Source organism: Curcuma longa, chromosome 11, assembly GCF_044706935.1.
Source record: "Curcuma longa cultivar G26 ecotype Majalengka, Jawa Barat chromosome 11, ITB_CL_G26_1.1, whole genome shotgun sequence".
Taxonomy (NCBI): domain Eukaryota; kingdom Viridiplantae; phylum Streptophyta; class Magnoliopsida; order Zingiberales; family Zingiberaceae; genus Curcuma; species Curcuma longa.
In genome coordinates, this window is record NC_133871.1 from 26904409 (window position 1) to 26919139 (window position 14731).

Sequence of the window (14731 nt, forward strand, 5' to 3'; positions counted from 1 at the left end):
CGCTCTCGAATTTCAAGCCCAGACCAACTCAGAGCTTCTTAGGCCCATTTCAACGGACCGAATCCTCTACGGCGTTCTGGAGATTTCCAGAGATCGTTCGAAGGGCACACCCCCGACCGCCCCTCGCTCTTGTAATCCATTAATGGCGGGGAAGCGCTGAAGCTTCCGTGTCACTAGCCCTGCGTTGAAGTGGCGATAGAGAGGTCGGAGTTCGCGTTTCTACGGGAACATTAGGATTTCGACGGAGATCGGCGGCGAGGAGCGGTGCCGGTGCGGGAAGATGAAGCGCAAGGACTTGGAGGAGGTGTACGACGAGTTCATGGACTTCTCGCTCTCGTCCCCAGCGAGGAAGATACGAAGATTGGTGAGGAAGCTCTCCCTGAATTCTGATTTCTGGTTTCCGCCCCTTTCTTCGTCGACGCTTGTTTCTTAGTTTAATACTTGAAATCGTGGTGATTGAGCTTGAATTTGTGACATTTTGATGCGGATTTCGAAGATCTTTTGCGCTTCGGAGTCTCTGTTTTCGCATTCCGTGCTTCCACCATGACGCCAGTGAGTTTAGCAAAGTTCTTATCTTTCCCTTATACTTTTCTGCAGGATGCCGGTGAGTTTCCACCCATCATGGAAGCGGCCGAGACAGCATCCGCCATGACGATCGATGACACTCTTTCTTGTGTTAGCGATATTGCCACGCCGAGTTGGGATTCTGTTCTCGAGGACTCGCCTCCAAATCCTTCCGACAACGAGGAGAGAGCGATCGTTCTTTACAAGCCCGTGGAATCACCGCTATTCTCGTCCCCTGGTTCGACAAATCTTTCTCTCCGTGTCGCCTCGGACTTCATTCACTGTCTCAAAAGTAAGCGCTCAGAATCATCCATTCCTTTTTACACCCGCTCGGGGAACCAGAGGTTTCAGGCGGAGGAAGAGGAGGCAGAAGCCGACTCCAGCTCTTTAGCTATTGTTCCATGGGCGGCATCCCAAGCTGCCATGGCCGTCAGTGGGTTCGCGGGTGATCCGATGGAGGCTGAAGATGCCGAAGCCACTTCCATGCAAGTTGAGGATGTGAGGCAAGGTGAAGGATTCCACTGCATGACCACTCAGCTCCTTCCCAAACTGTTTACGTGATTCGCCCTTGCACAATAGTTTCTTGGCCAATTTTCTGCCTCTCATCGATCGAGAGGGTGTTACTGTTCATCATTTCGCTGTGTTTGTGCTGGAGTTCATGTGTGTACTCTCAGAAGTATCTGAAAAAGGAAAGAAAAACAAATCATAACAGATGAACTATGCAAGTTCTTGATTTTGTTAAATTCTATCGAGAATTTGAAATTACAATTAGTATTCGATTAAGGGATGTCGTTAATTTATACTTGACCCGATGCAGCTCGACCCATTTCCAGTCAAATCCTACTGTACGGATATGGTTGACCTGTGCCTATGTTTCAATGTTCATCGCTCAAGCTTCTACCGGCTTTATGCTTCGAGGAAATATGGGTCCTTTTCTTCTTACCCGTGACAACCAATCACGAGCCAGGTATGCGAGTAAGTATGGTTCCTCGTGAAGACCGCTCATCCATCCCCTCTTCGGCAGTGGCGTTTCGGGATTTGGTTGCCTAAGAGAGCGAGCACGCGACGCTAAAAAGGAAACAAAAAGAAGGGGAGAAGAATTTGGGATCGCCGGATCGGCGGGTAGATCTCATTCTCTCTCGCATAGTCTCTCTCTCTCCCTGAAATACTGGGATTGCTTCCCCGGGCGAGGAGTAACTGAGGCCTCTGTGGTTTGGAAACATCGGGCGATTCATAGGTTTCTAAGTCTGAATCTTTTACGAAACAACTGGATGCGATTTCTTCGGGTTTTTTATTTGGAAGAAAAAGGACTATTTTGGAGTGTTTCTGCTGCATCTGATTAGATTCCTCGTTTCTGTTCGCTGAAATTTTATGCCTTTATTATCGATTAGTTGATTTGCGCCTTCAAAAATTTCCATCTTGGCGTACCCAAAGCATTTGTTGTGTTTATGTGCATTCTATGGCAAACATGGAAATGATCCTTAATGCATATGGATACTGAAACTTTGGCGAACTCGTTGTAACATTGCCATAACAACAAATCGATTGCGTTAGACTGCTAAATACAAATCGTATGTCAACAAGATGAATGTTGTTTTTCTTTTCTCAGTTGTATTAGGTAAATTAAGGCTATGTTACTCCTTCCATAAATTGGAATTTAGGGTTAAGGCACAAGAGAATAGTTGCTTTAACTACCAATATGTTTGATGATCCAAGCTACTTGGCGCCTCTTGTTAGTCAGCCTTTACAGCAAATCTAGATAGACCTTAATGTCATGATCTGATTATCGTAGATAAGGCACATGGGTTAACAATTTGAATATATCCTTATTTGTTAACAAAGTCAAACAAGTTTTGAAATTATGTATATAAGAACTGTGGTGGAGTTGAGATGAAAAATAAAGAACTCGCTAAAATGCTTTTATAAAAATGGAAATTGGGACTTCGTACTAGGACTAACAAACTAAGATTGATAGATGAATTGTGAAATCAGAGATCCTTCACTTATAGTAGTAGGAAATACATCTTTCCAAGAGTTTTCATCTTACAAATATCTGATGGGATGTTGCATTCTGAAACATTTGAAAACCATAATCTTGTATATTTATTTTTCATAGTCCTCTTAATCGATCTTTCTTTCCTTCTTTATTTAGATGTTTACAACACTAGTGAACTAGAGCTTTTTCCCTTACTAGCAACAGTTTCTTGTGGTGCCGTGATTGCTGCCTGATGGTTTTATAAATAAGATGATTGGGGAATAACTCTTTAGTTTATGTATAACTAATCATACATGCTACTCTATTTATATAATTGTGGTATATCATAAAAGGAAATACATATGTGTGAATATTCTAAATGGAAACGCATCAATGCAAATCAGAAAAATATCAAAAATGTATCGAGGATTAATCGATGCATAGCGACAGGAGATTATGAGATAATATCTTTCCTTTAACACCTATTAAACTGAAGGTACTACAAGTATCTTTAGTTTGTACCCAACCAAAAGAGCATTATTGGACAAGCTAATGTTTCATGATTATTGGTGCCAAATTGAATGACACACCTAACTTAGGATTATCTGAACCTTCAGGACAATGGCATATTGGCAATACGTCCATGAATTTTGGCTTACCTCATAATGCCAGATCAAGCAACCCACAAGGTTGACAAATGACATGTGCTTCTTACAATTGGAAAAATAAGATGATTGAAGCATTCAATAGGATTCTTAAGCTTGAGAGACATGATGATGTAATTAACTTCAGGTTTGTGCTTTTATTGTGACTGATCTAGTAAGTCACCTAGAGCTTATTAAGAAAATATGAAAACAGATCAGAGCAGAGATTGATTGGATTGGAGTGATCCGTGGAATCGAGTGTCGGTGAGAATCTCATTCATGAGTATCTTGACTTTAGTCTAGTGGGTACTAGAAATGATGACCTGGAGGATAACAAGGTAGGTGAGGCAACTTGGTGAAGAAGTGAAAGCTTAGGAGGGAGGAATAATAGGTACAAGAGGGAGGCAAGGTCATGCTTGAAATCTTCCCCTGATGCCCACTCTCAAGAGGTTAGACAAGGATCAAGGATGGCTCTGATACTGTTGTAAAATAAGATGATTGAGGAATAAAACTTTAGTCAATGTATAACTAATCATACACGCTAGACTATTTTATAGGGATTGCAGCATATCATGAAAGGAGATGTGTATGTATTAGTATTCTAATTGGATATAGCAATGTGAATTACGAAAATATCAAAAGCATATTGAGGATTAATTTATGTATATTGAGTAGGAGATATAAGATAATCCCATTCCTTTAATTGTTTTTTTTTGTGATTTTCTATATATGTTTTTAAGAGATTTTTTCTGATAAGTTAACAATTCCATAGATATAGGAGGATTACATTGTCAGTTTCTTCTTCCTTTGATTGCTGCTTTTAGTTTTGTATTTTATGTGCTAGGATTTCCACATTTGACTTTTTAGTAGCAGAATCCATAATATCATAGGAAATACTCAATGTAGCAGCACAATCAATGTGTTTAATTGAATTCTTCAAAATTAGTATGATTTCTTACTTCTCAACGTTTTGAGAAAAGAAAAGTGAAGTTAGAAAAGAAGGTATTGCTTGTTGGCCATTGACTATCATTTATATAGAGTTAGGCATATTTTCGAAAGCATCCAATAAAATAAAAATGATATAGCACAGATTAGCATTGCCCTTTCGCTTGGAGGACAAGCATAAATCAAGAAATCCTCCCAAAAATAAAGGAGTTAGGCATTGAGGTTAGCAACATGTTAATATGCCCAATGTACCTGCATTAATAAGATGAGAAGCTATTCCTTCAGGAACAAATTGAGAACTTTTATGTGCACTTGATGGATGGAAAGTGCCTGGTTTTCCTAATCTGTAATTGTTTACGTACTTAGCTGTATTTTAGAATGTGGGTAATTTAATATGTGGTAGGAATTGCAGCAATACATGTCAAATTTCATCATGTAGTTTTACCATGTTCAAATGTCTCAAGTACAAGTCTGACACCAAAAAGAAGATAGTGTTAAAAATATGAGTAATTACTCCTTTTGATGTTGTTGTATGTTATATGTGCATGTTAATAAGTCACGTTTAGCTCAGCAGTTTTGAGTACAAGATCAAATATATCCAATCCTACTGATCAGCATTCTTGTAAAGCAGGTTTTGAAGGTGTCAACTCAAATGCAGTCACATCTGGAAGATATTTCCCTCAGACACAGATCCCCAGAGTCTTCAGAAAGGGGTAAAAAAAGGTCACTTCATATGATTGATGGCGATCCATTGTATTGTGGCAATCAATCTATTGAAGGTCATTCAAAAGAACTGGTTCTTTATGATCCTGGTACAAGTAATGATATTCCTGCAGTTACTAATCACATTGAGAATAATACTCCTACCTTTAGAAACTTCTTGGCGCCAAATCCTGCCAATCGTACCTATTCAGCAATTGGAACATTCACTGTCCAATGTGCTTCATGTTTCAAATGGAGGATAATTCCAACAAAAGAAAAATATGAACAGATTCGTGAAAAAATATTGGAAGAGTATTTTGTATGTGAACATGCTAGAGAATGGCGCCCTACTATTCGATGTGAAGATCCTGAAGACATATCTCAAGATGGCAGTAGAGTCTGGGCAATTGATAAACCGAACATAGCTCAGCCCCCTTCTGGTTGGGAAAGATTGCTTAGAATCCGAGGCGAAGGGGGCACAAAATTTGCAGATGTGTATGTCTTTGGATTTTCACTTCTTCCTTTCTCCTTTTGTTTTCTCAAAATAATCCATCAAGGATAAAAAGGACTGGTTGTTCCTTAAACAATACATTTATTTTTGACATCTTGAAAATATCATAGTTGCAGATGGACCTTCTAACCAGTTTGTTTTTGTTTTTCAGGCTTAGCTTCTTTTTTTTTTTTTTTGACCTTTTTCAAAAGACTTGCACTCAAAATTTTGATTTTATGAAGTAAAACTGCTGCTGTAATATTGATTGGTCTGAGATATAGTAGTTATCCAAATCATGTATTTTAACCAACTTCAAGGTGTCAAATGTTGATTTGCTTTATGTGCTTTCTTTCTGCAGGTATTATACTGCTCCATCTGGAAAAAAGTTGCGGTCCATGGTTGAAGTTCAAAGGTGTGATCTGTGTTCTATGTTCTTTACATGTTTTTCTGATTACTCTCGCTCTTAGTATATGTGCCTGTATGTTGGTTTGTCTATATCTGTCCATGCATTACTTCATTGCTCAAGCAAAGAGCTAATAGAGGATTACTAACTAGTATGATTTGCAACTCACGTTTATCTTGGTGATTCAAGACTGTTCAGTGTGACATGCAGTGACGATAGAATTGGATGCCATTGTTTATTATTGTGATATATAGTGACGGTAGAACTGATGCCATTGTTTATGGCAAATGTTGCTTCGTCATGTTTGATTAATTTATTTAATTCTTGGAATTCATAATTCATGAACCTTGTAGGTATTTGCTTGAACATCCAGAGCATGCTAGACAAGGGGTAACTCTCTCTCAGTTTTCATTTCAGGCCCCAAGGCCTCTTCAAGAGAATTATGTCAGGAAACGTCCTGTACGCTTGATGAACCCTTGTGATGGCAGTGATCTTCTACTTCAAAGGCCCCTTGAAGTTGAAGAAGGTGAGCGAATAGACTTTGTTGTAATCATTGGTGGGATTAAGGACTACTTTTAGTGGGTACAAGATTGTTTATATAAACAAGAAATTTTATCACTAGTGTTTGTGGAATATTTTGAAAAATTAAGAAAACTTACCATAAGAAAATTAATACTATTGATACCCATTATTAATTACCAAAACAAAAATCCTTAAGGTTCAACTAAATAATTAATTTGCTCTATTGTATTTGGAAATAGGAGTCAATATTGAGACTGTTTGTTGTTTAAACAAAAGTCCTAACTAGAATCTTATATCAAAAAATATAATTGGTTTAAATTTTAGTTTATTTAATCATGGTTTAAATTATCATTCTACATTAAACTATCAGCCCCTAGGGCTATAGATGACCAACTTATTCTTAAACAATCTCTATACCCAGCTTGATAAGAGCTCATTTATGATAAACATGCTCAAATGCTAATGAACTTGACTCATTAATGTTCATAAACAAAGCTCGTGAATAATTAACTTATCTAAATCTCGATTAAGATTTTATTTATTTATTTCAAATATCCAAAAAGATGTATACACTATAAATTTTTACAGTTTCAAATTATCTATAATATGTTAAAAATGAGAAAATAGTATCAAATTCATTTTTAGAGTAATGTTTAACTAAATTACAAGGACAATAATGTCTTTAGTCAAGTTCAATAAAAAATCTAGAGCTGCGCTCGAGATTGATAAGATTCTTAACAAATAAGCTTGCTTGAACAAGATTAATAAGAAAATGAATAATCTTGAATGCAATCACGCTCGACTCACTTACATCCCATTATCGGTCCCTTGTAGAAACAACTCGTGTTAGCATGTTGGCACATGGTGTTGGTGGACACTAATCTAGAGGGAGGGAGGAATCAAGGAGTTTAAGGAGGACTTCAGTGGTGCTTTGTGTTGCCTTGCCTCTTTATGCTAGAATTGACGCATCACAGAAGAATCCTCGACTACTATCAGGAGCTTTACATCACCCCATCTCACCTTGTTGAAGCTAGAGCATTATGGAAGAAATCTTGCCTTATAAAACTTGTTGTATATTGGATCCTTGTGGAAGAAGACTACCCCTCAACCCGCCTTATGTGTCAGTTAGTTAGGGGAATTTATATGTTTTGATCATGTAGACAAAATGATTTGCAAACCGTTCATTGAGTAATATAAATAGCCCAATAACACACGAATCAATTCATTATTGCATAATGAGAACTTAAGTTTGTAAACTAAATCCTAATTTACAAGGATGTGTTTATTATTTCTTTTGAGAAATACATGGAATGAAAGTCTTCATCATCTAAAGAGATTGCATATCGAGAATTAATGGTTAAGTCATTTTTATATGTTTAAATGGGCAGCCTAGTGCATGAAGCTTTCGCCAATGTTGGGTTCCGGGGAAGGGTTAAACCACATTGGTTCTATTGTACATAGTCTTATCTTGCATTGCAAGCGGCTATTTCCACGACTCTAATCTGTGATCACAAAGTCACACAGCAACAACTTTACCGTTGCGCCAAGACCCCCTTAAGTCATTTTTATATGTTTAACTCCTATAGTTTTCTTCCACTTAACTTATTTGCTTTTAAAAATTAGATCAAGAATTAAATAATCAATTGAAGAATTTTGAAGAGATAAGCTAGAAAAAAAGATGGCATCAATTGAATTATGTTGACGTATGCGGTGCATGCTAAAGGGTATGATTCTCATTGACATAATTGATACAGATGCCACTCTAGGGATTATCTATGATGATTAGTATTGGGTGTTGTTAATTTCTTGGAACGGAATGATTCAATTGTGTCGTTGGGCATGGCATGAGATTTCAAAACATGAATAATATCTAAGAAAATCTATTATATATATTTGCTTGGACATATACAATGCACAATAGCATGCCTAATTTTACGGCAGTAATTATTGTTTTTTTATATTGTTTATATAGTTAGTGCATTATTGAATGTAATTTCCTTGATATCTTCACCTCTCTTACCTCTTGTCTATTGCTCTCTTGTCTTTATGTCTTCGTGTTCAGCCAACTGGTAGCAGAATATCTTCTTCTCTTCATTAATCGCTTTCTCCTTTTACTCATCAAATCTTTCTTCCCTAGTCTATTTTTTAGTTTGCACATCTCACACCTTTCATTAAATCTGTTCTCTCACCTTTAATTTTAATTAATTCAACTTGCCTGATATGGAATTTCCTTGCTATTTTTGTTCACATCCATATTATGCTAACCATTTGTCTGGAGAATTTGACATTTGGAGTTTTACTGGAGAAGCTTATAAAATGTAGGTATTTTAACATTGCAAAAAACAAAAACTTAATTATGGTGGTATGTGGTTAGCAGTATCAAAATCCACATGGAATGAAAAAAACATTTTACATTTCTTTTCAAATCCTATTGAATGTTGGAAATTTTTATATCTTTGTTAATAATTTGTCTCTAGTTTTTAATAAATTTGACTTTGCTTGGGCTCACTATTTACACAATTAACCTCTTGGATGATTCAAGCATGGACTTTGGTACGGCATGTATGCTTTTCATGCTTTGTACAATATCTTAATGCTACGGATCCTTTTACCTTATCATTTCCAGAATACTGGAGATTGTGATAAGCAATCTCAAATGCTGAATTATTACAATTAACTGATATGGTCTTTTTTCTGCAGTTATTCCTTTGGCTTGTGCTGCTCCTTCCCATAAAGAGCAATTAGTTGGTGCACCAGCTTCGCCAAATTCTTTTCCTGAAAAGCCATTTCCTTCTCCTCCAAATGACTCAACACCACCTACTGCCATGCCTCCATCTGAACAAATGAAGTTCAACAATGAGCTTGCTTCAAATGCACCATGTAATGCTTCAATCTGTTTTTTTTCTCCTGAGTATGCATCCTAGAAATTACTTGCATGTCATCCAAGATAGGGAGTGTTCTTCATCTTTTGCATGAGTATGCAAAAACACTGGCATCAGCATATATAATTTGAAGTAAGAAAGTGATATGACAAAAAAGAGCTATTCTTCAGCATTCCCTTTTCTCTCCATTTACAATGTCAGATAGAAGAGGATTATAGTCATAGTTATGGCTCTTTCTCATGCCCAGCAGCCTAGAAATTACTGTAAGAAATATCAGAATCTACATCGTAGCACTTTATGAATTGGCCATTTTCTGCAGTTAATCCCTTGTTCTGGCCTGCTGCTCATACACATAAAGAACCATTAGTGGGTGCGCCAGCTTCACCAAATGCTGCTTCCGACAAACCTGTTTCTTATCCAAATGATATCACACCACTTACTGATCTACCTCCATCAGAACAGATGAAGTTTACAAATGAGCATCCTGCGCGTGCATCTTCTTGTGAGTATTTATGTTTCAGTCCATTGTTGTTACTATTTTTGTTTTTTCTTATCATACATCATGTGCAATGGGAAGGTCTTGTTCATACATATTGAAGGATGCACTTTAGTTTTTAACAAAGTTCTTGCTACAAAAGCACATCATCAGCAAATATTTCAAGTATGAAAGTGATTAAAATGAAACTGTCTATTGTTTATCTTCTCTTCTTTTTCTCCATTTGCATCATGTCAGATCCAAGAGGATGATTAGCATTGTAATGGATGCCTTTTGTGGTTTTCGAACCTCTTGAAACTGTTTTAGCGATATCAAATGCTATGTTGTTACATCGATTTGTTCTGCTTTTTGCAGTTAATCCCTTTTCTTGGGCTACACTTCCTGCAAATAAAGAGCTAAATTTAGGTGGTGGTGTACCAGCTCCACTAAATACTTATTCCATAAAATCAGTTTCTTCTCTAAATGAATCAATACTGCCAACTTCTATGTCTCCAGAAGAGATGAAGCTTAAAGATGAGCACCCTACAAATCCATCTTGTGAGTTGTAATACTTCACTCTTTCATTCAATTCTTGTGTGATATGTGCAAAGAAAAAATCCATTGCAAAAACATGATTTTATATATGAAAGTGACAAAAATGAATTGAACTATCCTTTCATAGGATGATTGCCATGTAATGGATGTTGTTTCTTCTCATTTCAGTGTTATTTTAGTTGTCTTGAGCATCAGATGCTACATTTTCACACACCTGGTTTTGTTCTTTCCTCCTGTAGTTAATCCCTTCTCTTGGGCTGATCTTCCTACATATCAAGATCTAGCAATTGGTGGACCAGCTTCAGGAAGTATGACTCCTGAAGAACTAGTTTCTGCCCCTGCAAATGAATCAACTCTACCAGCTTCCATGCCGCCATCGGAACAGATGAAGCTTAAAGACAAGCAACCTGCAGATGCTTCTCCTTGTGAATTGTGATGCTTTACCCTGCTGTATCTATTTTGTTTACTTGTACTGCTTGCTCAATGAAAATCGAAAAGATCCGAGTACAGGCACAAGAAGAATGACTTCTCTTGAACTATGATAGGGAATACAGAGTTCTCGTAGCAGATCAGCAGGACCTTGTTGTAGTAAGGTCCTTATAGTTTTACAAAACTACCTAGAAGGTCCCAACAAGACCCCAAAAATTGTTTTTGGAACTCATTTAGACTTATTTTCTTTTTCAAAATATTTGTGCAACAAAAAGGATATTGGTCAATGATAAACCTTATTTGAGGAACTTGAGGCTAAAATTGAGGTTCTGGAGTTCCATATGCCTCCTCAAGACAAACCTTATTGCATTGATTTTTTGTTTGATCGAGAAAAGGATTACATAAGCAAACAAACATGGATCTTCTCTATGGACTAACTATAATGAGCATCCTTTTATAGAGCTATTTAAGCAAAGTATAAATCAAAAGCAATGCCCTTTTAATGATGAATAAATGGAAGTGTTCTTACTATTTGAACTCTACAGAAGAAGATATCGCTATAATATGAATACTCTGAAGCACGGGACAATGGATTTGGGACAAAACAATCTTTGACATCATTATTTTCTACTGAATATGAGTTGTGTGCTTCATTGTTTCGTACAAACGCTTAAATCAACACATTTCACTTGTAATCAATTCATTTAAACATCAACTTCAATTGGTTGATAAACTGAAATGCATTATCACCCGGCTTAGAAGTACAACAATAAGTTGAACATACAGATAAGAAAAATACTAAAACCAATAATCCTAAACTCATCAAGTTGATAGTATACTGGATTAACCTATTTGGAACATCCCCAGCCTCCATGGCTTAGCTTCATTCCTTAACTGGTGGTTGCACCTGGTTGAAGGTTGAAAACAATCATCAAGCTGGAAAGCCATCATCTCATTGCAAGATCCACTATTTCAAACACCAGTATCCATGCCATCTTGGCCTCCAGCAGTTTCCTTTTCCAATTTGGTGGTGCCCCAGCTCTGCTACCGCCTACTCCATGGACCATAAAGTTACCCTATGTGTCTGCACTCGGTCCATCATTGCCATGCTATAGATAAAATCAAGGATGCAAGAGTAAGAGTGTATGCAGATCATCCACATCGCTAGATATTTACACTGTCACACTCTGCCGGGAATGTGAACTAGCAGTTGTCCAGTGGAACTTTGAAGTATCAGAATTATTGATATCTGATTACAAGATTGATAACTAGAACAAGAAGGTATATAATATAACCATTTCATATTGGCATTTACATTGGGAATCGAGAGTGAAACAGAAAGCCTCCCTCTTATTAAAGTTCAAGATGTCTTAACAACTGTGCGGCCGGAAAAGATGCTAACTATACTTTACTTCGCCTGTTCATTTGGTTTGGGGATTCTCTTGTACTCGTAACTGTTAATATCAATCTTTTGTTGCAAAGCCTGTATGTTGAATAGTAATCAGGATCGCCGACGAAAAGTAGTAATAACTACAACTTACAGCTTGTAGCATAATCAATTACCTTGAGTTCCTCCTCCAAAGAAAGCTTTTTAGGCACATAGCCATCCTTGGGGCCTAGTCGAGTGAGTGCCTTTTTTGTTTCAATGATCTCCCACTCAATATCATCTCTTTCCTTTGCCACATCTTTGCTGAAATTAATTTGTGACCAAGAAGGGGAAAAAAGAAAATTTACAAAATGTATAAACGGAAAAAAAACAATTCTTAAACATATGCTGAAGAACTTTATGCAATAGTAACTATAAATCTTTTCATGAACCTAACAAAAAGCAGAAGTATGAAAAGCCAGCTCTTGCCTGCCTTGTAGCAGATGTGAAAGGCCTATGGATCCCAACACCGTTAGTGAAATGAGAGGAAGGCCATATCCGATAAAGGGATACTTTCTGCACATGCGCTTAAATTGTGATACCTTGTCAAAAATCTTTGCTGAAGAAATCACAGGATCAACTTTCTGAACAGCACTGGCCTTTGATTCAGATGCCATATTGATTGATAAAGAAACCACAATGCTTTCACTAACTGGCAATTCTACACAACCAAAATAAATAAAATGCAGAATCAAACAACAGTGCAAAACAGGTCAATTAGGAACCCTTACAGATTCATGGAGCAATTCTGATGGTGAAAACATTATTCATTCGAATTGAAACCATTTCAATTTACACCTTGCAATGTTTAAATTAATCACTGATCTTAGATTCAATAACCATAGCATCAATTTAAGCATCACAATGCTACATCCAACAGGCAATTGATTGAATTCATAGAGTTTTCACATGTGATTACGTGTAATACATGGTGTTCGTAATAATAGAAAACCTCAATCTGTTACGACTAGCAATCATTCCCATCAGCCAAGCTTAACAATGTTACGCCATATTATCCATTAAAACAAAAAAAAAAGGAGTAAACTAAAACATAAAAACAGATCTTTGCATCAGAATATCTATAAATTAATCTGACATCAAATATTTGTTAATTCCAAAGAAGACAAAGAAAGTTTTGATCTTGGGAATAGCAACAGAAATATGGAAATCCCTTGTATAATACCAGACAATCATGAAGCTTATGTCCATACTATAGAGTATCTGAAGCATGGAAATGAATTTTTTGCAATAGTTGCTCATTGCTCAATCAGTGTCACTACAAATTTTCTTAACTAGAGGAGATTGAAAATAGCCACACGAGTTGAGATAAACATGTCATCAACAAAGTCATATATGAAGAAAAATCTTTTGAGCTTAGTCTCGTCGTTGTTCTTCACAGTAATAGTTGGAGAAGTCATCAATGTGTAGTTATTAAAAACAGACCAAAAATACAATCAGACGAGCTCTGGCTCACTGGTCCTGTAGTCTGACCAATAGGTCAAGTGGTCGACCTAGATCCACGGTTAAACTACAAATCAATAGCTTTCTACACATTATAATTTCATGGCAATCAAAGGAAAATTAACTATATCTTAGAATACTAATCAAGCTATTCTATAACAAATGCAATGTGCAATTTCCAACCAAACTACGAAGTACAAACAAGTGGACAACAATCTAGTAAAATTAATAATTTCAATGGGAAAAATTATAAAGCATTGAAAACACCTACAAAAATAATACAATTAAAAAAACTACTCAAGAATCACAAGTAAGCATAAATATATATCACAAGTTTCAATTTCTCAAGATACTAAGTGTTTCTAAAAGCAAATTACAAATGAATATGAGTTAAAAACTCTTAACAGATGTCCCAAATCAAACATCTTATGCATCAAATTGCTAAGAATGATATACATTCAACTGGAATGACTGACAAAAATAGAAAATTAACAAGAAGTTATACCTTGCATCGCTAAAAAAAAAGGGAAACTCGAAAATTTAACATGCATTACACATCTTAATCAACAGCTAAGTAGAAAGAGAAAATCCCTTGGTGCAGCAGCCTCTTAAACCAAGAAACAGAAATAACTTTAAAGCTTTAACAGACTATTGCACATAGAAAAGAAGCTTAGAGATACAACAAAAAGGAACAAGCAAGTTCTTTTATGTCTTTCACTAAATATGTAATTCTTCTACATGTGGGCAAGGAAATGAGGAATACGATTCTGGAAAAAAAAAATCATAAAACAGGGATGGGCGTGGACCTACTGTATTGTAGGCTACGGATGTGAGGACCGGAGGCGGGATGGGAGACGAGGAGGAGGAAGTCTGCGCGTGGACGACTGCACGACCGACGACGTGCAGGATCAGAGGGTGCGTTAGGTGATGACGACGACGTAACACGGCTCCGTGGTCGTGCGTAAGGTGAGGTGGAGGAGATCATCCGGCGTCCAATGCCGGCGGGCTCCGTGAGGTGGCGTTCGCCACTTCGCCTCTTCGCCTCTTCGATCGGAACTTCGGGAGGTGACGAGAGTTTGTTCGACGGCTAGGGCAATGCTAGAAGATGTCTTATAAAAATTAGCAATAATATTAATTAAATGTCAAAAAAAATTTAAAAATTATAAGCGCTTATTTGCTTAACATTTATTTTTCAAATTATCTGTAGGGGAATGAAAAATGCCACTACTTCGGCTCTGTTTACTTCAGAGGATAATTA

General features: G+C 36.8%; 3 protein-coding genes across 6 annotated transcripts; 2 read left to right on the plus strand and 1 right to left on the minus strand.

The window, feature by feature from the left end:
• The first annotated feature begins 45 nt into the window (after nt 1-45).
• On the plus strand, nt 46-1284 carry LOC141841842 (uncharacterized). The gene is made up of 2 exons (XM_074730035.1): nt 46-364; nt 598-1284. Exons 1-2 carry the CDS (start codon nt 281-283, stop codon nt 1123-1125), a joined length of 612 nt encoding a protein of 203 aa, XP_074586136.1. The 5' UTR covers nt 46-280; the 3' UTR covers nt 1126-1284.
• Nucleotides 1285-1631: 347 nt separating this feature from the next.
• On the plus strand, nt 1632-10919 carry LOC141840225 (uncharacterized). Of its 3 annotated transcripts, none has more exons than XM_074728146.1 (8): nt 1632-1686; nt 4760-5325; nt 5679-5732; nt 6077-6249; nt 8946-9125; nt 9447-9629; nt 9978-10160; nt 10397-10919. In XM_074728146.1, exons 2-8 carry the CDS (start codon nt 4781-4783, stop codon nt 10591-10593), a joined length of 1515 nt encoding a protein of 504 aa, XP_074584247.1. In that variant the 5' UTR covers nt 1632-1686; nt 4760-4780; the 3' UTR covers nt 10594-10919. The 3 variants fall into 3 exon arrangements, with proteins under 3 accessions (XP_074584247.1, XP_074584246.1, XP_074584248.1); XM_074728145.1 differs by having other exon boundaries at nt 1656-1801; XM_074728147.1 differs by lacking the exon at nt 10397-10919 and adding an exon at nt 10326-10388 and having other exon boundaries at nt 1656-1801.
• Nucleotides 10920-11757: 838 nt separating this feature from the next.
• On the minus strand, nt 11758-14542 carry LOC141837633 (uncharacterized). Of its 2 annotated transcripts, none has more exons than XM_074725008.1 (4): nt 14284-14542; nt 12442-12673; nt 12150-12276; nt 11758-12069 (listed from the first exon to the last, which is right to left on the minus strand). In XM_074725008.1, exons 1-4 carry the CDS (start codon nt 14456-14458, stop codon nt 11995-11997), a joined length of 609 nt encoding a protein of 202 aa, XP_074581109.1. In that variant the 5' UTR covers nt 14459-14542; the 3' UTR covers nt 11758-11994. The 2 variants fall into 2 exon arrangements, with proteins under 2 accessions (XP_074581109.1, XP_074581110.1); XM_074725009.1 differs by having other exon boundaries at nt 14280-14381.
• Nucleotides 14543-14731: the final 189 nt, after the last annotated feature.